The sequence below is a fragment of the Hydra viridissima genome, unplaced genomic scaffold, assembly GCF_058129835.1.
Source record: "Hydra viridissima isolate aposymbiotic clone 2 unplaced genomic scaffold, HvirCarnegie_v1 scaffold_1, whole genome shotgun sequence".
Taxonomy (NCBI): Eukaryota; Metazoa; Cnidaria; class Hydrozoa; order Anthoathecata; family Hydridae; genus Hydra; species Hydra viridissima.
In genome coordinates this window covers 25,832,599-25,856,992 of record NW_028324300.1, presented here as the reverse complement: position 1 = coordinate 25,856,992, position 24,394 = coordinate 25,832,599, and the positions used below count along the sequence as shown (strand labels likewise).

General features: G+C 27.5%; 1 protein-coding gene across 1 annotated transcript; it reads left to right on the top strand.

The window, feature by feature from the left end:
* The first annotated feature begins 1,367 nt into the window (after window positions 1-1,367).
* On the top strand, window positions 1,368-15,173 carry LOC145189591 (uncharacterized). The gene is made up of 7 exons (XM_090097165.1): window positions 1,368-1,669; window positions 1,947-2,006; window positions 5,964-6,023; window positions 12,886-13,345; window positions 13,433-13,607; window positions 13,793-14,837; window positions 14,905-15,173. The coding sequence occupies exons 1-7, from the start codon at window positions 1,402-1,404 to the stop codon at window positions 15,051-15,053; spliced, it is 2,217 nt and encodes a 738-aa protein (XP_089953291.1). The 5' UTR covers window positions 1,368-1,401; the 3' UTR covers window positions 15,054-15,173.
* The last annotated feature ends 9,221 nt before the right edge of the window (window positions 15,174-24,394 follow it).

The following is a 24,394-nucleotide window of genomic DNA, read 5'->3' as shown; positions in this document are numbered from 1 at the left end:
ACAAATGGTATCATATTATGTTTGCCTAAGAAAGAAAATTAGATGGCATAAAAAAGTAGCATTTCATCTCTTTGATACTTTTTTGTTTAATGCTTACTGTCTAAACAGCAAATATGGAGTAGATAAAACAATTTCCTTGCTTAAGTTTAGAGAATTAGTTGTTACGGATTTACTGGGTGAACGTTTGAATGAAATTGTGCCTCGAATCAACAATAATAGTTTCCACTACTTGTCTTCAATACCACCGAATGAAAAGAAAAAATTCCCAACCAAACCATGTCAAGTCTTCTCTAAAATAAAACGTAAAGAAACACGATATGAATGTGCTGTTTGTGAAAATAGACCTCCGTTATGTATTGGCGAATGTTTCAGAATGTATCATTCAAAAGAATAGGTTTACACTTAAATTTTCATGGAATAAAATTAAATCAAAATCAATGTTTTACTTTTATCTGTTTTAAGCTATTTCTGTCTTTATCCGCGTTTAAATTAAGTTCGCTGGATTTTTAAAATAAAAACTTTAATGTAATATTTTCTAAAACCAAATGTGAAGCTAAGAAAAAAAACAAAAAACGAACGGACAAAGCCAGTCATGCACAAATGTTATTTGAAATAAGTCAGTATAACTACGAGTTTACTGGTAGTTGGCAAACTCATGACGCCGGCCTACTACGAGTATTCTCGTAGTTGGCAAATATCAAAGTCCCGCTAACTACGAGTATACTCGTAGTTGGCAAAAAAATGACGCCAACTTACTACGAGTATACTCGTAGTTGGCAGCGAAAGTGTTGAGTTTTGGAGTCAGAAACCATCGAGACTGGAAATACCCAGAACAAATCAGTGCGCACAACAGGAAATCAAGTTACTTAAAGAATTTTAATTGGTTCAGGACAAAAAGTTAAAAAGAACATTGCGCAGAGGCTTTTACGTCTCCAAATTGCACACTTAATTCAAATTTAAAGTTTTGAATAGTTTAAGACAGCAAACAATATTTAGTAATGATGAGAAATAAAGCTGATAATGAAAAATTATAAATCAAGCCACTGTCTGTAAAAAGAAATATAACCTTCCAGCTTAGATTTATTTTGTCTAACAAAATACAAAAATTGTATTCTACACTTTAATTGGACTAAATACTTTTTTTTTTTTTAATACAGTAGCTTTTTGTCCTTATTGAATTGATATTTAAGCTTGTAAACTTATACTTATTTGTAATTTAGTGTGTATATACATATATATATATATATATATATATATATATATATATATATATATATATATATATATATATATATATATATATATATATATATATATATATATGCTTAAACTATGAAAAACAATTCTTTTTGCATAATTCTTATCTTAGGAAAAATTATTGGTTGAAAACACAAATCCACAATGGATGACATTCTGGAGAATGCAATATTTCTGTTATTGTTAAGTAAAAAGATTGGGGAAGACTGGTTAGATTTGGGACGCTTTTTATCTGTAAAAGATTCTTACCTGGATGTTATTGACCATGAGTATAACAGCTTAAGTGAAAAAACTTACAGAATGTTATGCGTCTGGAGAGAGCAGCAGAAGCATCCCACACTAGATGCTTTAGCTAGTGCATTACACCTAGCAAAAAGATTTGATTTGATTAAAATGATAGAAGCAAAGACAAGTATGGCTACACTTTTTTATTAGTTAAAACCGAATCTTTTAGCAGACATGTAGCTGTAGGTTATTTATTTTCAGACACTATTTTGAAATTGTTTAATGAAATGTTAGTTTGTTTGTAACTTAGTGGCAAACTTTTTTAAAACTATAATAAAACTTTTATAAGTTATAGTAAAAACATTTTAATTGAATTTTTATTAATGCTAAAATGTTGAAAGGTTTTTTATGTGAGTAAAGTTAAAGAAAAGATTTAAGTGTCACTTAATTAATATTCTTACTAGACAAATCATTTGGATATAAGGAAGTATTACTAATGAAGCCTTCTTCCGAAGACATAGCAGGTAATTTTTTAGATGTACCAAGTTTTTTGTTAGTATGCAACTTGTCTTTTTCTCACCATTTATAGAATTGAGGAAATCTCAACTGTATAATTTGTTTTATTATGGTAATTTCAAATTTATAAATATATATATATATATATATATATATATATATATATATATATATATATATATATATATATATATATATATATATATATATATATATATATATATATATTCATTCAGAAAAGTCAATTTTTACAACATATATATTGATTCTATTTTTGGGCTTCCTCCTTTAATTTTCAACATCAATTTTTTGGTTTTTCTTCAAAAACTCGAATTTAAGTGGTCTACAGAATCTAATACTCTGGGAAATGTTAATTTGTAAATTTTTAGTTCTGTTCTTGATTCTGAATTTTTAAAAGGACCAACAATCTGGTAATTATTGATGCTATAATGAGTAAAATCTTATATTTTGGGAAATTTTTAGTAAGGGTGTTAGCAACAAAACCCACTGTCTGACATTTTTATAAAAGTAACTCACTTTCTCTAATTAAAATCATGTATATACCCCTTATATGATGGTTCTATTCATGAATACACTGATATACCAATGAAATACCACTTAAGATTAAAATGAACTTTAGGGTTAATGTTTATTAGGCTACTTCATTTTATTGTAACAGATGTTTTAAATTCATTGCTTATTTGTTTCTCTGATGTACCCAAGATCTTTCCCATTGCCTGGTCACTTCTAACACCTGTGAATCATGTTTTTTGGAATATAAACTCCACACAATCATATTCAAAATTGTCTTGGATATGATTGTGTGCAGTTTACATTCCGGGTACATTTTGCAGCGGAATTGTACCAGGAGCAGGAATTTTGTACATTAATTTAGTTATTCAGTTAAATCTCAATAGATCGAAAATTGTCTAAATTTTAACCAACTTTTTGTATTTATATTGAAATATATAAACAAATATATAAATAGAAAAACATAGATTTTTCTAAACAAAAAATAAATTTTTTAGTGGATAAATTTATAATAGTATTGTAAATATGAAAAATCAAATAGAAATAGTTGTATGTAGTTTTAATTTTTTCAAGTTATGTTATATATAAACATTTTTACATCAAAAAATGAAAAGAGCAATCATAAAACTAATGTTTTACAGTGTGGTAATGTTTGAGGCATTTTCCTCTATGAAGCAGAACACTGCAAAGCTTGTATATGTAAGACGTTTCGCTCCACACTTTTTTCACAGCACACACATGACATTGTCTTTGCAGCTTTTTCTTCTTCCCAGTAACAATTTTTTTCTTAAATATGTTTCCACATATCCATTGATAATCTTCCAGGAGGGTCATATTTATGTGCTCTTTGTGTACTAGATGTGGATGGCCATGGATCTGGAATGTTAGCTTCTGGTAATTGATCAGTTACTCATTCCAATCCAACATCATATAAGAATTTTTTATGTTTAATTTTTTTCGTCTTTGTGGAATTATATACCACGTATGAATTAAAAAGTGCACAATTTATCATATACATGGCTACATATTTTGTCCACTTTACAGTTTTGCGCAAGATGATGTAATATTATAGATGCTGATTGGCAAGATTGACCCCTTTCATGAACTTATTATAATCAATAAGGCATTTGGTTTTATAATATTTTGACGTGTTGTACAATTGATTTTATGGCTTTCTTTTATTTCTGCCAAATGAATGGAAGTGATAAGGCTAACTTCTTTTTTAAATTGCCAAACTTGTAACAATGTTTTTTTTACAAAAGATTGTTTCACCTCTTTTTCAATTCGTTTTTTTTAGGCGCTCTGGTAAATTTCTAATTTTTCGGATGGTTCCACAAAGTTTCACAAAGGGCCTCTGCATTGTCAACACTGTTATAATAGTTTTCCATATATAAATGGTGGTACAAATTAGTAAATGGAGAAATAGTGTCTGTATTGTTTCAATCAATTGCAATCCTTGAGCCGCATAGATTTCAAAATTGCAAATATAGCCTGTATCGCTTTCTGCTAACATTCATACCAGTAAACTGTATTTTATTATTTCTCCAGCATTGTAAACTCTAAAATACAATCATCCTCTCATCAGTATTATGTCCTCATCTAATGACAGTTGTTGCTTTGGTTTGTAAATATTTACAAACTTTTCGACAAAATAATTCAATACAGGCCTGACTTTAAACAATTGATAAGAATGATCAGTTTGTCGAAATCTATCCCTTTACATAGTCTTTTAAAAAAATGGCATTTTTATAAGAGGACCAGATGACCAATAATCACTCATCCAAAATTTATGAGTTTGTCCCATCAAAATAACAAGATCTAAAAACTTCTTCATCTCTTGAATGTCTTTCCATTTGGCACTTATGTTAGGCATTTTTAGTCACTCATTATTTTGAGTATTTTATCTATTGGATTGGGTAACTAAATATGAAAAAAAATCATCGCCTATAAATAGCCTTACTGCATCAATAACAGACTCAGTTCTTCATCATCAGTCCTTCCGAAATCTTCACTTTCCATGTCACTATTACACGAAACATCTGATAATGCGTCAGCGAAAATTTCATCACAATTATCTTTGATATATTCACTCATTTTTGCAATGATAAATAAAAAGTTTATTTTAATTTTAAATTGAATTTTTTAATCAAACTTCTTGTTCTGTGGTTCTGCATCGACTGATGTAAAAACTAGTTTTTGTCTAAATTTTTCCAGAATCTATATAGTAGACAAGAACATTCAAACAAAACATGCTCTTAGACTAACTCGTACTAGTACGTGACCCGCGCTCAAGTATTAATCCTCAGAAAATGTAATAGTACATGTCCCACATACAATGTGTTAGGTCTAGAAATCCTTATTATTGCATAACTTTGAATCTGAGAAGCTTTAAAAAAAAGTTTTTAATTAACCATTCCTAGAAATGGAAGCTATTGCAATATCTTTTTCTAGTGAAAATACTTGCTTTGTAGTCAAGTTACTTCTCTAAGTTATTGAAAATTAGTCTAAATTAATGATTAAAAAAAATGCTTTTTATAGAGTAGTAATCTGATGATCCCATTAATTTATGTTGATCAGTTTTAAAAAAATTTTAAAAAATTTTTTTCCCACATTTTTTTTTATCTTTTTTTACTCCCTGAAAAGATCATAAACTAACTTTATTCTTAAAATTTGTATATCCAAACTCTTCAGCTAACTTCCCTACTTACTGTAACATTAGGAATCATGTTTAAAAAAAAACAAGTAAAAAATACACTCAAGTAAGTCTAATTCTTCTGCTTTAGTCTGTAGAGTGATACTGGCAAGTATTAAAACTTAAATGGAGATAAAATTTCATTTATGGTTGCATTTAAAGATTCTCTCTTTGTCAATAGCCAGCCTGTCTCTATCAATATCCACTTTGCATTTGTTTCCATAAGGCAAGTTGATTACTTGCATTTCTATATTTTATACTCAACTTTCCCCATGTATATCTTTGGGATATGGGATTTTAAAGTAATTTTATACTATATAAAACATATTAGTATTCAATTATAATAATATAATTTGATACTTAGGTGGCAGACCCCTGTAAGTTAGCATAAAATTACTTTACTACATTAGAAGATTTATATAACTTCAAAGATAAATATTTAAAATTTCTTGTGTACTATTGCACCTTAAATACCCTTTTGCAAGATGTTATTAGTTATGCATTTTGATGATACAAGCATATATTTTTATCTACAACTCTACATAGTTGTAGGATTTGTGAAGAATAATAAGTTGTATTTAAAATGCACCTACGTTGATTTGAAGTATAATAATTAAGTTAAAAACTGTTAAAAATAATTGTTTTGATTTAACTGTTACAACTAAATATCTTACTACATTTTTGTTTTTTAATTTTAAATTTAAATCTTGATCTTCTAACTTTCTAAAAAATTTTATTTCAGGTGAAGGTTGTGATAAAGGAAACTATCAAAGAAATATCTATCAAAACAATAACTATCAAGGTAATCAAAGTGGCTTATTATTATCATTGTTATTATTATTATTAGTAATATTATCATTATCATCATCATTATTATTATTACTTGTTATTTACACTATTATTTATTTTATTGTTTTTTTTATCTTTATTATTGTTATAATAACAATAATAATGATAGTAATAATAACAATAATAATAATAGTAATAATGATAATAATAATAATGACAATAATAATGATAATAATAATGATAATAATAATGACAATAACAATTATAAGCCACTTTTATTAACACAAGTTGAACAATGCTACAGTTAAAATAGTTCTCTGCTAATAAATAATCCCCTATATGAAATATTTGTGCGCATTTGCATCAGTAATACTTATTAGCATCTTACCTTTCCAGCATTAAAACAAGCTATGAGAAGTATTGACAACATAGCCTAGAAATCTTATAACCAGAATTTTTTTAACTTATTATGGTTGCTAAATGCAACACAATCAACAATGAAACATTTTGGTAACATCAGTGACTGCTACAGATAGTAGTTATGGTATTACTATGGCAACTTTGGAGACTAAAACTGATAAAAAGTGCTAGAAAAGCAGGTCTTCCAAAACTAGGAATAGACATTGTGTGACTACATCTTCCAAATCAAACTTGTGGTTGGCTTCTGCTGAGAAAATGCATAACAATACTTATGTGGAGTACCACACAGGACATAAAGTTCTAATTTTTTGTTTTAATACTTTGATTTAGATTATGTATCTTGTTTTGATCTTTTTGTAAAGAAAGTTTACAATAAAAAAATTGCCATTGTGTTTTATTTCATGTAACAAACAATTTTTTCAACTATATTATTTTCCATCTTTTGTCAAAACAAGTTTCTAATATGATTTAATCATCATACCTAAGGCTACCATATGAAATTTTGGAAAAATCAGGACATCATGTCTTTTTTAACCTGTCAAATCAGGGCAAATATAAATAAGCAGAAAGTCTAAATCAGGACAAAAGCTTGTCACACTAAAAGTGAAAATGACAAAAAATACAACATTAAAAACCAGCTTTATTTTACATTTTTGTAATGACTGCAAGAATTATTTCTTTTCTTTGCTTTTAAACCAGTCATATTTTTCACTTGAGTGTACTTTTTTCAGGAACAACTGGTCATTTTTTATCTTTTCATAGAACTGTGAGCAATTGAGATCAATATTTACAAAAAAAAGAACTTTTCACAGTAGAAACTAGCAAAGAACCTCTTTCAGGAGACCAAATATTGTTCATCATTGAAAACACCCTTTCCACAGCAGCTGAAGTTCCAGGAAGACTGAAAAAGTATTATAACACTAGTGGAAAATTTGCTACTGAAATGCCCTTTTCTCCAAAATGTTTCATTATCAGGACCCATTTTTCTTCACAACTCATATTATCAGATTTCCAAGTTTCAGAATTAGTTGACAAGTATGCCTTGACCAAAACAACTTCGTCAAATAGTTCATCAGTATTTATTGCTGTACGTCCAATTTTTCGGTTAATTCTTTCTACAGCTTCTTCCAACTCTGGAAATGTTATTGCACTGTTTTGAATCCAAATGAACTTTTCAGCATCAGCAAAGCTATCTTTCCAAAGGTCAATATAAGAAAGACATCTCTCGTAAAAACCAGTAAATTCTTTTTTGACAGCAATTTTGTCAATAATTCCGTCTTCAAATAGTTTTGCAAGTATCTTTTTAGCTTCCAGTGGAATAAACTTATTCTCAAATCTCTCCTTCAGATTATTCTGCAATACTTTTATCTCATTAGCAATATCACATGCACTTGCTCTTGTTTTTTCAATTCTCAGAATTGTTTTGTTGAATGTCCGAAGCTGACCATGAACAAACCAAAGTTACATTTCACCACGTTCATCGCTAAAGAACTTACTAATTATCACTGGAGATTGCTCTTGAGAACAGAAGAAAGATTTTAGTCCCACAAAGATTTCCAAAATTCTCTGAATTGCGGGTAGTAAAGAAAGGAATCTTGTGCTTCCATGCTGCAAAACTCTCTTGTAGTGAACATCAGCAAACTCGCAGAATTCTTGCAGTTGAGTAACTCTGACAGTGTAGATGTGAAAATATTTGTAAATTTTCACCACAAGAGCTTCAACATCAATTGGTAAAACATCGACAGCTGTTTGAATGCAGTTGTGAACTATGTGAGCTCCACAGCCAATCCCAACAATCTCTCGACCAAGAAACTTTTTCAACCGACTGTAAACATTGTTTTGTCCTCGTCTTTTCACTCCACCAAAGTTTGTGTTGCAGTTGTCACCACAGAATCCAATCACTTTCCTTGATAAATCATGGCTATTGATGGCAGATTGCAGAGCATTGCACAAAATTTCTGATGTTTCACCAGGTACATTTTGAAATTCCAGTAATTTAACTTTTACTCCTTGATCAGGCACAAAATATCTAACAAGGACAGGAAAATGTTTCAGTTCATTTTGGTTAGATGTATCAGTTGCAATGGTGATGAAAGTAGCTTTCTTCAACTCCTTAATTTCTTCAGAAATCATTGGTAGAATAACATTGAGAATAATAGCCTCACATTTTGTTCTTGCAAGTCCAAACTTTGGTTCAAAAAGTTTTGAAATTAATTTGGTAGAGCAATCAGCAGTTTTGAAGCTCAAATCATGAATTGCAGTGTGAAAAGCAAAAGTAGCTTCCTTTGCTGCCAGAACTAGATCTTTATCACTTAAACTATCAGTCTTGAAGAACGATGTTATTGATGCAGAACTTGCTGATGCTTTCAAAGCATTTTTGTGTCTCTCCGTTGTTAAATGCTTGGTGATGTCTGTCCTTCCGCCATTTGCAACAGAAAATTCAGTCAAACAATCTCCGCATCTAACTTTTTCACCACTTTCATAAACTTTCTTCAGAAAAGGAAATTTATTCTTCAGAGTTTCATTAAAATGGCACTTTCTTTTCGACATTTTAACTTTAATAAGGGATTTTTTTTTACTTTAAGTTAAAGTAAAAGTTTAACACTAAAGAACCCTCTGTCACGAAGTAGAAACTTCGTAAAAGTGGAAAGTACCAAACCAACAAAAACAAAAGTAAAGTACTGCCTTATCATGTCTGCTACCACTGCGATTTCTGCCAGCACTGCCTAAAATTGCAAGAAAATAGTAAAAATTGAATGGAGAAGTTGGAGTTGCCAAATCAACATTTTTCTCTTTGCTTTATTTTTTAGTTTTTGTCAAAATGATATTTTTTTCTTTTTTATGGTTTTTTAAAATCAGGACATTTTGGCACCTGATCAGGACAGTCAGGACAGACCCTTCAAATCAGGACAGTCCTGATGAAAATCAGGACTATGGTAGCCCTAATCATACCTCTTTGAATGGATTTGTTTGAAATGTTTCATAAAGTTTGATGTTACTCCTCACTTACCAGTTATGACAGTTGTTTTGAGACAAAATCTGCAGCTGGCCGAGACAAATTTGTTTTTAATTGCATAAATTTCAAATCCAAATACTATTAAGTTTGGTAAATTCATTGCGCACATCTGTTTAATGGTTTTATCGTAAGTTATCACATAATCAGATTATTGAACTAAATACTCCTACAACTACAGTAATTAAATTGTGTATTTGAAGAATACTTAAGTAGAAATACAGAGTGCCCTATCTCTAGTGCTAAGGCAGCACAACTAGTTTTTATCGTAAGAAAGTATCATTTTACTGATTTTAGGAAATGCAATATCTTGAATGCATATGTGTACCAGCTCTGTTAATAGGTTATGATTGGAATATAATATATTCTTATTGTTAAGAAAAGCAAAAAAATATTAAATTGAAAATAATTTAAAGTATTCATATTTTGAAATATATGTAATAAAAAAAATTAATGTTTTACAGATGTAGGGACTCAAAAATGTTTTTTTTTAACTTGGAAACTATGCTGAAATTTTAACTTGGGAATTGTATTTCTTTTATAAATTTTTTAATTAAAAACTTTTAGCTTTTTTTTAATTAAAAAGCGTTTTTTATTTTTAAAATTTTTTAAACATTCTGGTCTTGTTTTTACCAGAATGTTAGTAAATTAGAAATTCTTAAATGTGATAAAGACCTAAATATTATGAAGGATGTACAGAAATTAACTCAAAAATAAATCATATGATAAAAATAGACAAAGTTTACATAAATTTCTTTACGCTGTTTTATAAAAATAACATAGTATATAGTTCATATAACAATATTAAAAGAACTATAAGGTTACAACTCAAGGTAATGTTTTATATAGCATATACTATACTTAGCAAAATATTATTATTATTATTATTATTATTATTATTATTATTATTATTATTATTATTATTATTATTATTATTATTATTATTATTTATTATTTATAATTTATTATTTATTATTTATAATTTATTATTTATTATTAGATTAAAAATTAGAATGGCTTTTGTAAAACTCAAATCTCTTATTAGCTGATAAAAATTTTTGATAAAAATATAAAGAGTGCTAAGTTTGCACAATCAGAAATGTGATTGCGATTACTAAGTATGAATATGATTGTGTAATGGTATCATTTAAAGAAATCTCAAATAGCTTAATACTAAATAATTACATTTATGAAAGAAACCAATAAATCTGCTAAATCTATAAATAAATGAATTTGATTGTATGCCTTTAACTAAAAGGAAAAGGGTAGGTTAAGAATAAGATATATAGTGTAAAAGTATCAATAGTTTAAAAGAAAGCTTCAGGTAAATATTCTCATTTATTGTTTTAAAATAAATGTGTATAGGAATCTATTTTAAGCTTTCTATAGAATTTTGATATGATACTAAAATCATGTTTTTGTTCAGAATATTTTGATTTCTGTATTAAAAGCATAAAATAAATAAATTTTTTTTATTAACTCAAAAGTTATGAAAAAATGGACGAAATTGTGCACAATGTAAAAACACCAACTAGAGTTGAACTTTTAAATAAGTTCATTAAATTGACCATAGTTGATGCAGATGAAGTGGAAAAAGATATGGTAAATATTCTTGAGCAAAATTTATTTCTACAGAAGCAAACAACCTATAAGCCAATTGAGCTTAATGAAGTGTTTTCAAAGGAATTATCCTTGCTCTTACTATCTGGTATTGCAGGAATTGGAAAAACATGGTTGCTTAGAAAGTGCTTACTTGACTGGGCAAGTGGTACCTTATGGAAGAATGTGGATCTTGTGTTTCTTCTTGAATGCAGAAAGTTAAATCAATATCAAATTATTGGTGACATTAAGGAGCTGCTTAATATTTTCTACAAAGATATTTTTCAAGAGTGGGATGTTTGTGAACATTTTTCTATTTTGTTTGTAATAGACGGGTTGGATGAGTTTGCTTACTTAGATGAGTTAATAAATCACAATCCCCTAAATCCTAGCAAACAACCAATTGTTAATGCATTAGCAGAAGCATTGAATACTCAAAAACACAAGTGTGTTGTTGCTGGAAGAATTGGAGCTTTATTGCAATACAAAGATAAAGTGACTGAATGGGCAGACAAGTTAACCATTCAAATAATGGGCTTTAATGATCAAGGAATAAATGAGTATGTTGAAAAAATTGGCAACAAAAAAGAAGCCATTGAGAAAGTTTTCAAAGCTTTTTATAATGCTAAAGCTATGGCATCTGTTCCTTTTTATTTATCAGCAATTTGTTCAATAATTGCTGTAAGTGATTCTTATTCTTTCTACACTATGACTGAATTGTATTGCTGCATTTTTTTGTACTTTTTTCAAAAACACATTTTTAAAACCAATGAAGCAGTTCATAAGATGATGCAAAGTGAGAGCAACAAGCAGCATGTTTTAAGAGTTTGTAAAGTTGCTTGGGAGTTGTTCAATCAAGGTAAAGTTATTTTCTCTCAAGATGAAATGAAAGGTATTGTGAATGCTTTGATGAAGTTGAACATGAACTTTTGGGTTTCATTGAAAGAGTTGAATCACAACTTGGTTATCAATATCAGTTTGCTCACCTCACTTTAATGGACACGGGTACCCTGAAGGTGACCTAAGACCTTATAACATATCCCATTAATTTTTTTTTTTGATTTTGAAAGTAGTCCATTAGTACATTTCAAAACTATCAACATTTAAATCCTTCTATGGTAGCTTTTTGAGAAAACTTAGTAAGAAGTTTTAAAAATAACGATGTTTTAATATTAAAATAATATTTTTCCATCGGCCATTATATTTGTTTACTTTCTGTAATTGCAACCACGCGATTGGTGATAATAATATTTATTAATTTCCGATTGGCTTATATTTGTTGTCAATAAAAGACTTAAATAATAATAAAGATTTTAGTGATAACAGCGAGTATTATTATAAAATTACTGTGCATTTCAATTTGAATACACAGTAATTAATTTAAAGAAAGTAATTAATTTGAATATATAAAAATTATTTTTCAAGAAAAGAAAAGAAATGCCATACTTTGCTAAAGATCATAACGAGTTTTTAAAATGCTTTTGTATATGCTGTTTGAAAAAAGGCAATGATTTAAGATGCATTCAAACCAAATGCAGTAATTCATGCCCACAACAAGGAAATAATTATGAAAATCTTATTAAGAGATTTTTTTGGGAAAACTTCTCTGTTGAAAACCCTGATCTGCCTAAAATGTTATGTTCAAATTGTAGAAAAAATCTAGTGAGTTTAGAAAAAGCAGATTCAAAAAGCTTTTTATTCACCGCTCGACCTAAGTACGAAGGTATGTTTTTTCTAATAAAAAATAAGTCAATAAAAACTAGTTAATTTTTTCACTATTATTATTTTGCTTATAAACAATATTATGTTTGCATTTAAAAAACTAATTTCTTGTTACTTTTAGGTCTTAACACTAGAGTTATTCGAGGTGGGAAATGTGAATGTTTTATTTGTGTTAATGGGCGTACAAATGGTACTAAAATGGCAACTCCTCCACCAATAGTTTTCTGTGAAACTAATAAAGATATAGATCACATTCAAAATAATGTGAATTTTTCTGCAACCAATAAAAAATTTGTTCTTTGCAGAAGTTGTTTTCAACTTACAGGAAAAGGTATTAAACATCCTTGCACAAAGTTAGCTAAACAAAAGAATTTGGCACATATTGTACAATCTACCTCACCTGTAACTAAAGGAAAAGTTTTATCAACCACAATCAACAATTTAGTAACCAATGACACAGAAATAAAATTGAACACCTTTGGCCCTAAGAGACTTGTTGTTTCTGTTGGAGTAGTTGAACCAAAAACACCTTACTTTTCTCTCTCAAAGCTGAAACAACTACAAAGCAAACTTCATACAAGGTATAAATTGTTTACTACAAAATTCAAAAAATATACATTACTTTAAAAAATGTTTATTGTTTTTAACATTTGTATCCAATTTACTAGTGACTATAAGATGTTAGAGATTGCTCGATTTATAAGAGTGAATGGGGGCAGAAAATCTGTTGAGTCTTGTTTTTCCAAAAAGTTAACAGAAGAAAATAAAAGTCTTTTGTTTTTGTTTGATGCTGAGCTTATGCTGATTCAGTCTAAACAGGATATCGGAGATAAGAAAAAAGTGGTATAATTAAAACATATCTATACTTTGTTTACTTTGATTTTAGCTCCACTTAAAAGCTCTAAAGTAGTTTTAATATATTATAATAAAATAATATTTAATGCAATATAATAATTTTATATTTTGATTAAGTTGATAACATAAAATAAATCAACATACTGAATTTTAGTTGTTTTTTTATTGTTTAGTGCTTCGAAAGTACTGTTCCTGGTGTAATATGCAATAATGTTGATGAGTTTGTTGCAACAGTTTTACAACATAGATCTCTTGAACCAGATAATGTAGATGTTAAGATTGGGGTAGATGGAGGGCAAGGCTATCTAAAGGTTACCTTATCAATTACATTGAAGCCAGAGCTTGATGCACATTCAAGTGGAAAGAAAAGACTGAAATATTCTGATGAGTATGGATGTAAAGATTTTAAGTTTTCTAGTGTTCACAAAACTTTAGTTTTGGCTGTATTACCCTCTATTGATGAAAATTATGCAAACATAAAAATGTTGTTAGATAAATTAAAACTTAACTCTCTGGACTACTCTATTTCAGAAGATCTAAAGGTTCTTCTGCTGATGGTTGGAAAGCAGTCAGCAGCTTCAAAGCATCCTTGTCCATTTTGTGAAACAGAATCACCTAGTATGCTGAGAGCTGAGTCATATTCTCTAACTTCTTTGTGTGAGTGGTATAACAAATGGATGGCTGCTGGAGGAAAGATTGCAAAAGCTAAATATTTTAGTAACGTAGTTAATCCTCCTTTATTGACTGGAAATGTAACAATGAAGATCTTATCAATTGTCAATATACCAGGCTTACATATTTTGCTAGGCATAGTAGACAAACTTCTCAAACTAATTGAAAAAAACTTGTTTGAGAGCGCTAATCAAGGATTTCATTTTGTAAATAGTTATTTATCTACAATTAATCTTGCCAGAGTACTTTATCAAGGTAAACACAGGTTAGAAGGAAATGGATCCAACAAATTTCTAAGAAAACTTGATTGTTTTCAAATCTATTTGAATGAGCACAATATTGTTGGTGGAAAGTATATGAAAGCTTTGAGAGACTTTAGCGATGTTGTTCATGGGTGTTTTGGGAAAACATTAAATCAAAACTATTCTGAATATATTAAAAGATTTTCACAAAGTTTTAGAGATCTTGGTACAAACATTAAACTTAAAGTTCATATAGTGGAGCATCATGTTGAAGAGTTTATTATAATGAAAGGAGGAAAGTTTGGTAAGTGTATATTTAAATTATTTTAGATTTTTACATATAAAAGTATTAATCTTCAATATTTCCAAAGGTTTAGGATATTGGACTGAGCAATCATTGGAATCAGTTCATCAAGATTTCAAACAATTTTGGGAAATACGAAAGGTAGGACAACACAACGCTAATTTCAATGAAGTCTTGCGAAGAGCTATCTGCGTGTACAACACAAGGCATTTATAGTTAATGGGATACATATAAACAAAACGTATATGTACGTTTTGTTTATATGTATCATACAAACATATAACTTTAAATGTAGTGTTTATGCTTTAGTAAATATTTCCTTCTTAGACAAAAAAATATTTTACTTAGAATTTTTTATCCCAAATTCCAAGATCATTCTATAAAACCACTCTATTACTGTAAATTTATCTTATCCTCCTCAATAAAAAAAACTAACTTTTAAAACATAAATTAGTCTATATTCAAACTAGAAAACCCAAGTTGTTATCAGAAATTATTTCTAAATCCGATCCACAAAGTGTCAATATAATAGCACAAATAACCAAACAAATTTTATATGGCTATTTGATCCACTCTCAGGGGTCTTAGTATAAATCAGAGGGGTAATAATCTCTAGATTAAACAAGTATTGTAACTAAGTTTTCTCGAAAAGCTACCATAAAAGGATTTAAATGTTGACAGTTTTGGAATGTACAAATGGACTACTTTCAAAATCAAAAAAAATAATTTATGGGATATGATGTAAGGTCTTAAGTCACCTTCAGGGTACCCGTGTGGAGTTTTGTGTTTCGGTTCATGCACACATTTACTTTAATCCTGATGAGATTATATGTAACAAAAAATTGTGTAGCTGTTTGCCAATGATATGTGGATTGGCAAATGAAAACAAAAGATGTTTTGTGAGATTTCTTGCTAACTTGAAGAATTCAAATGAAGAAAGGAGTTCATTGCTAAATGCTGTTCTTGGTAAGTTCATGAAAGTTGTTAAACGATTTATTGCTATTTTATGATTAATTTAATATGGTGATAAAGATTTATAGGTTTTCTTAAGGTTTTTTGGTGTAAATTTTTGTATAAGTTTAAATAAAAGAATAATTTTTTATTTCTTTTTCGAGAAGCAGAAGAACTAGTTAGTAGAATGCATATAGTTTTAAATAATAATTTTTGTTTTGAAAATGCGTTGGCTCGACATTTTGATGCTAAAGTATAAAATTTGCTTAAAAGCATTGCAAAATTTAATTAAATGCGTAAATAAAACAAAAACATTTTTTACCTGTGAGATTTCTTATTATACTTCACTGTGATTTCTCTGTTGTTCATGTTAAAGAATTTTTAATATTTTTTTTAGAACTTGTAATATTTAACATATAATACGCTAAAATTATCCAAAATAATTTTAAAGAAATAATGTTATTAAAGAGGATAAATTATTCAATAATTAATTAATTTGTCTTATAGAATATAAAAAATTATAGAAAAGAAAAGTGTTTAAAAACTTTTAAATGATTATTATTATTATTATTATTATTATTATTATTATTATTATTATTATTATTATTATTATTATTATTATTATTGTTATTATTATTATTATTGTTGTTGTTGTTGTTGTTGTTGTTGTTGTTGTTATTGTTATTGTTATTATTATCCTTATCATCATTATTGTTGTTGTTGTTGTTGTTGTTGTTGTTGTTGTTGTTGTTGTTATTGTTATTGTTATTATTATCCTTATCATCATCATTATTATTATTATTATTATTATTATTATTATTATTGTTATTATTATTATTATTGTTGTTGTTGTTGTTGTTGTTGTTATTGTTATTGTTATTATTATCCTTATCATCATTATTATTATTATTATTGTTGTTGTTGTTGTTGTTGTTGTTGTTGTTGTTGTTGTTATTGTTATTATTATCCTTATCATCATCATTATTATTATTATTATTATTATTATTATTATTATTATTATTATTATTATTATTATTATTATTATTATTATTATTATTATCATTATTATTATTATTATTATTATTATTATTATTATTTTTATTAGTATTATTATTACTACTATTATTGCTACTGTTATTATTATCTTTATTATTATTATTATCTTTATTATTATTGTTATTATTATCTTTAATATTATTGTTATTATTATCTTTATTATTATTATTATTATTTTTATTATTATTATTATTATTATTATTTTTATTATTATTATTATTGTTATTGTTATTATTATCTTTAACATTCATGATGGTAAATACCTGTTGTATTAGTTTAGATCAAGGTTATAGGATAATTGACTGATCGATATGGCATATCACAAATGGTTTTGCAATTTTTTATGATTTTACAATTTTATACTATATATAATATTATACTATTATTTAAATTTTATTAATAAGAAGTTATCTTTCCAGTATTTGTTTTTTTTTTACTTATGTGTCAAGAAGTATGAATATATATCTGCTAATTATATTTATATGAATATCCTTGACTAAAAGGTATCTGTTTTTTTCTTCTGAATTCATAAATTTATATTTAAAAAAAAGTCAAAAAATCTTTTTTTAAAAAAACTATTTTTAATAGCATTTAAAATGTAGTGTTTTAAAGTTTTTTAATTTTATTGTTTTTGACCATAAAAAACACCAATGTTGACTTTTCAACATCATTACAGAATCAGAACATAATTAGAACATGGAAAAAAATGTGGATTTCTCATCATTAGGGAATGAGTGTTGGTTGCTAAAGTTAAAAAATTCAGTTTACAAATTTTGCTTTATGAGTTTTTTTCTAAGTACAGAGCAAATTATTAAAATTTATTTCTCCTCTCACTTTTTGATTTCATTCCTCGTTAATCAAGAAGTTTTTTCTAAAATAAACTTTTATATATTGTGCTCTTTTTTTTTTTTTTTTTTTAGCTTTTGTAAGAAAAAAAGGAATGTCTGTTGATGGTAAAAATTATTTGTTATTTCGATTTGTTTAAGGAAATTTTTATGTGATTGGTTCTTTGAAAATGGCCATAAAATTTTCATGAAACATTTTTAAAAATTTCTTTGATTTGTTTGCTTGCCACAAGTTTAAAATAATTGATGAGTTTGATTACTTTTCTTCTGTCATTTGTAAATACTATTGAGGATTTCTAGCTTAAAACTATCTACTTTCTACATCAGGCTTCAGACCTGAAAAACATGGGAAAAAGTATTTTTGAAAAAAGTTTCAATAGCAGAAAGGAAAAACTGAATATTTTATGACATTAGTTCTTTCAGTCTGTTTAACAAAAAAAATGATTCCCATTTGAATTTTAGTATATTATACAAATTCAGTATTTTACTAATTGTATTTGAAATGGTGTTTTTGTCAGTTGCATTTGTTATGTAGTTAGATGGACTGTTTTTTCAGTTTTGTTTGTTTGCCTCATTTTGCAACAGACATCAATTTTAGCATAGTTTCTATTTTGTGAGTTTTTGTTTTCAGTGTCAGTTTATTTATTTTCTTAAATTACCATAGCTGTTGTTACATAGGTGTAAATTAGTTAGGTATCAATAGGTTAACAGTATGTATTAGACAACTGAAAAATGTTTATATTGAAAAACTTTCATTTTTCTTATAAATTTGGAAATGCAAATATTAATTGAAGTATTCTTTGTGCAGCTTGATTTGAAAAGAGTTGAAGCTATAATTTCACTTATCTGTTGGGATTCTTTGTCAAAATTAGTTTTCCATGTTTTAAAAGCCCATCAGTAGATTCTAGATAAGTAAAAAAATTATTATTGTACTTTACTTCTCTTCGAAAACCAACTTCATTCAGCAGTAGATCAATGCTAGAGTGCAATACACACTAATAACTTCTTATTCAAGTTTTATGTGAGCTCTTTTATCAAAATTTCTTTTTCTCACTCTAAAAATACACCCTCCTTCTCACCCTCACCTCAAAAACTTTAAGGAAATATATTCTTTAGCATCAACTATTTTAATCCTTAATTTAAGTATTGGAGTAGGAAAAAAAATTTGGATATCAATTTTTTTAAAGAAAAACCTATTTATTTTTTTTTAAAAAAAAAGCATTTCTCTAAGGACTTTTTGGCTGACTGAAAACCCATATAAAATTTGGGTTTTCAGTCAGCCAAAAAAGGAAAGAAATGCAGCTCCTTTAAATCTACACAGGTAAATATTTTCTATTCCTTTTAAGACACCCTCTCCCAACCCTGTCCTTCATTAAACTTAAGCATTTCGTTTTCCTCTAAGACATAAGGTTGTGGGTCAGCATTCTCCTACTCACCAATATTTAGTTAAGAAGGTTTAACAATTTTAATTTACAAACTTAATCAAGGTACAAATTACACGATTAATATTCTCTAATCAAAAAGTTAGAAGACCAAAAAGATATTTTAAATTCCAGTTCAACAGAATTTTAGTTAAATATTGATTTAAAATGTGCTGAAAAATAAATATTTTCAGTTTGTTTCAAGTAAATTGTTTAACCTTCCAACTTTTGCAACAAACTGATTTGGGGTTACCTATGATACAAAAAAACTTGATGATAAAAAATGCGTATGAAAAATACTTAGAATTTTAATTTACCCCCCCAGGAATTTAAACATAACGCAAAAGTTTGAAAACTAATCATTAAATAGGAACAACAAGTTAAAATCAAAACTTAGCTATAAATGCGAGTTTTTACCTTTTTTTTTTCAAAATATCAAAATTTATTCAAAACACAATGTTTTACTAATGGATATCTTTAATTCAAACACACAAACATGTATATAAAAAAATGAACCTTAATAGAGTTTTTTAGATAAAAGTTCAAAGTAAATAAAAGTGTAATTCATAATAAAATTAGTATAAGAAAAATTGTAAGAAATTAAGAAAGCTAAAAGCAAACTAAGATAAAAAAAAAAGTCAAATTCAATTCCATCGATAAGTTGGTTTCAAAGTGTATTAATGACTTGTAGGTAAATGAACAACATTCATGAAGAAACTTGAAATTCAACTCTCATTAAACAAACCACATTAAAATGCATTTTTACTAAAATCAGTGATCAAAACAAACCTAAAAAAACTTATAACATTTTTTACACCCAGTAGAGTTTAGGAGCTTAATAGATACTGATTCGTATATATTACTTGTCATTCAACTCAAAATTGGTTTGTCTTTTGAGGTCACGTATTTCTAATATCAACCAAAAATAATCAGCCAAAACTTATGTATCAATTTTTTTTTTTTTAGCTTATCTTTAATTTCATGTGAAGTTTTTTTTTTTTTTTTTTTAAACCTTAACAATTCTATTCTACATTTCTGACCTTGTTGTTGAAATTAGATTTTTTTTAAAAACTTCAAAAAGGATATTTAGCGACTTTTTGTTTGTCTTTTGATAAGCAGATTGCAGCTTGAGATTAGTTTTTTTAGGGAAAAAAAATTCAGGGTTTGGCTGTAAAGAGCTGAAAAGATCTTTTGATATTTTTTTGACTTTTTTGTAGCAGTAGCATGACAATCTCTATTCTTAAGTTTCAGATAATATTTTTAATCATTCATTTCAGTGCATTGTTTTGTATTTACATAAGCTTGTATATAATGTGTACTATACACAGATAGCAATATCTAAAAATCTACAAAAATTAAAGTTTGTTGCTAACCCTTTGTATTCTTCATATAAAAGAAAAATCTATTTTTGTAATAGGTTTGCAAAATGTAGTTGCATATAATGGTTCTCCTGCGATTATAGTTCGCAACATATAGGAAATCTCTGGAATACCTTACATTTAATTACTTTTATTAACGATCGGTATATAGAATATAGCAGATTTTTTCGAGTGTTAAATCAGATTTGCAATTTGCTTTTTAATTCTTCTAGTTTCTTTACCTATTCAATATGTGGTCTCTTTTAGTCAGTAAGCTAAAAAATCTACTTTTCTTAAGTAAGCTAAAAAATCCCTCATAATTTTTGATAGATAAGAATTGAGTTTTAAATATCAGTTTCTTATCTTAATATGTTTCTAAAATTGAAAACAAGTATTTTGTTTGTTGAAAGTTTTTACCAATGGCAAAATATTTGTACAGATAAATTTATTGGCTTTTTCATAGTAATTTTATAGAAAATATTGCAGATATGAGGTTAGGTAGCAGTTTTCTCATAAATGATTCCTTGAGGTGAGAAGAAGATGTATTTGCAATCAAAGCGATTCTTTCTGATGCAATCTGGTCCATTTATAGGTCACATGTGATTAAATGAAGAGGGGGTTAGGGGTCAGAATAGTAATCAAAAGGTTATAATAACCTTTAGTTATAATAAGTTAGTAAATAATCATTATTCATCTCTTTTATGTAATTTCATAGAAAAACTTTATTGTTTAAACAGGTTATGTTCTTAAGTTATTAAATGAAATTTAACAGAGAAATATCAAATTATTGTCCCCAATTTTTTAAAAAAATTGTAAATATTTATTTACCCTGTTTACATTTTATTACATTTCATTACAAATTTAAAATCAAGTTTACTTTTTCGGAAGTTGGAACCGAATTTCAGCGAATAGATTTTCTGGAGTCCTGGGGATGAATATTATCATAACCTAAAAGGGTTTTTTCGGGTTTTCACTTCATCCCAAGCAACAGTTTCTGACACGAGTGAATTCTTCTCTTAAGTATCTACTGTTGAATTGTCATAAGATGCTCTATTTATTCTCAGGAGAACTTAATTTGCAAATCATTCACACAATTTCACTTTAATGATCAATATATAAAAAGAACAGTTGAAAACTGCATTTCACATCCCACGTTCCATGTTCGAGTTTTAAGTTACAACTAAACTCTCACTTTGGTTGAACTTCTCTAAAAGCTCTGTGAGCGAACTGATGTTTTTTGAACGAAATTCTGCATTTTATTAATAAAAATCGCAAACGTCTATTTAAATTTTCTTGTTTATAATATTTTCTGCACGAACGAAGTGAAAGAAGTGTTTAAGACTTACTTATCATGTACTCTTGTACTTGTTAGAATCAATTTTGAACGGATTTTCTTTCTATAATTTAGAATTTTAGGGAAAAAGCGATAAAAAGCTCAGCTTATGCAATGACTTATCCTAAAGTTATACATTTGAAAATTTTTAATTTTTTTTTTTACTTGATATAAAAGTGATTTTTTTTTTTTTTTTTTTTTTTTTTTTTTTTTTTTTTTTTTTTTAAAAAAATAATAAAAGTTTTCAAAGCGATGACTTTGAAAAAAATTGGTCTACGGTATTAATACGGTACTTTTCGTGTAAAAAATTTAGAAAACAATTGCAAATCGTTTTGATTTTTTTTAATTTTAGTCGATTGTTACCGCCTTATACTTTTCATTAATTTTTTTACTTTTTTCGTTGTTACAGCAAGTTAATAGAAATCGAAATACTTTATTCTATTTTAAAAGCTATATTTGCATCAACAACATCACGCCACTTTTAAACAAGTAGCACACTTTTTTCATGCTTTTGACTAAGCTTTTGATAGGCTGATCTGTTATAAGTACTTCTATTGGTTGAAGCACAACAAAAGTTTGAAAACAGCGTACGACATGTTTCAAAAATTGTTTTAGTTCTCTATTTGTGAATAATTTGTTTAACGAATATTTAAGAAGTAAAAAAATAATTTTTAGATTTGATTTTTTATCTTTTCAGTTGCTTTAATCTCAAATAATGTCTCCAAATAATATCCACTTTATATTTATCAAACACGATATTGTGTTTTAAAAATTTTTAAAGTCGATTGTGATAAATAAAAGTTGTTGCAAACAAACAAGAATTATGATAGTATTAATTCTACTTCAGATCACAAGATGTTCATGGAATGCTTCTTTGAAGCGCAGGCGTCGATTACCGAGGACTTGAAAAGATTAATCGATGAACGAAAGTGGTTGATTGCTATACACCATAGAAAAACTGCTTATGAAGTTTCACATGAGAAGTACTTCATGGAGAAATTTATTGAAGCTGGATGCAAGTTGAATGAGTTGCATATTTTTAGTAAATCTCAAGATCAGAAAGGATTTATTTTATCTGAGGATGAGAAAAAACTTCTCAATTTATGTTCGATTAATGTTCGTCGAGTCTACTTATTTAATCTAGTGAAGATCGATGGATGGACACCGAAGCATAAGATTGAATACTTGTGGATAAAAATCAGAAATGGTTTCCTATCAGAGCACGAGTTCGAAGATTTCCTCCTTCCGTGGATTCGACTCGCTGAAAATTTACTTCTTGAACTTCCCAACCTGAACTTCATCGACGCCATTCGTGAATGGCTCCGTGAATTGAACTTCAAGAGGTTGAAGATCACGTACTATGGAAAAATTTATAATGATAATATTGAAGAGATGAAAGAGTTGGAAAAAGAGAGAGAATAGGGAGAGTGAATGGGGAAATGTTTCTCGATTTTAACCAAAATGAAATCAAGTATTTTGTATAAAGACATTCTAAAAATGTAAACTTTTCATTAATTTAAAGAAGAGATAAAAACATAAACGGTTTAATTTATTACTTTTAATATAACCTTTTCTTGTAGTAACGCATAAAACTAATGAAACCACCTCGTTTAGCACCATTTTAATACTATTTATGTTTCAGCCATATTCAAAATGGTTCTTTGCATAGTGGATTTTAGTAGACAGAAAATATCGAGTTTTTTTTTTTTTTTTAATCAACCTTTTTATTGTAAAAGTTGTACACCAGCTTTTTTTTTTTTCAGAATTACAAAAGAAAAAAGTTTTTCTTAGAACGGACCTTGGATTGTGCTGATTTAGAATTCATGGCCTCAATTTCTGAATTTTTCAAGACAAATTTCAAAAATATATTTTAATTCTGTATTTCGTAAGTTATTTGTTTAACAAATATTTAAAAAGTAAAAAATAATTTTTGAATTGATTTTTCGGTTGTCTTAATTTCTTAGATATTCAAAATAATATCCATTCTATATTTATTAAACACGACATTAAAAACAATTTTAATGTTATTCTTCTTCAGATGATCAAAAGGTGTTCATGGAATGTATTTTTGAAGCATTGATTAAATAGGACTTGAAAAGATCAATCGATAAACGAAAGTGAAATATTATCATTAGCAACGGAAAAACTGCTCCTGAAGTTTCACAAGAGAAATTTTTCATGGAGAGATTTAATGACGCAGGATGCAAGTTGTTTGATTTTACAAGTTTGGAAAATTATTTTATCTGAGGATGAAAAATTTTTTTTTATTTTAGTATTGGATCAACGTTTGTTGGTTCAGGTTAGTTCATACTGTGAAGATCGTTGGATGGACCCGAAAAATCTTTTTTTTTTTGAACTGTTGTTCATAAACATCAGTGGTATATCGTGTTAAAGAACGGAAAGGATTTGATAACATCGAAGAATTTCAAGTAAAGAAAGATGATAAAATGTTAAATAAAAAATGAAATTGGATAATTTGTCAGAACGGAGTGTTTTTTTTGGCGCTGATTAAAAATTTAAAAAATTTAACTCGGAAAATGGAAAAATAAAGTAGCAAATTTCTTAATCGCTTTGATGCATTTTTTTTTCTGTC

Bases quoted from the DNA above. Each gene is read 5' to 3' on its own strand.
- LOC145189591 (XM_090097165.1), top strand. From the start codon at position 1,402: ATGGATGACATTCTGGAGAATGCAATATTTCTGTTATTGTTAAGTAAA. The intron at 1,670-1,946 runs GTATGGCTACAC...TATTCTTACTAG, and splicing joins AATGATAGAAGCAAAGACAA to ACAAATCATTTGGATATAAG. The intron at 13,346-13,432 runs GTATAAATTGTT...CCAATTTACTAG, and splicing joins CAAAGCAAACTTCATACAAG to TGACTATAAGATGTTAGAGA.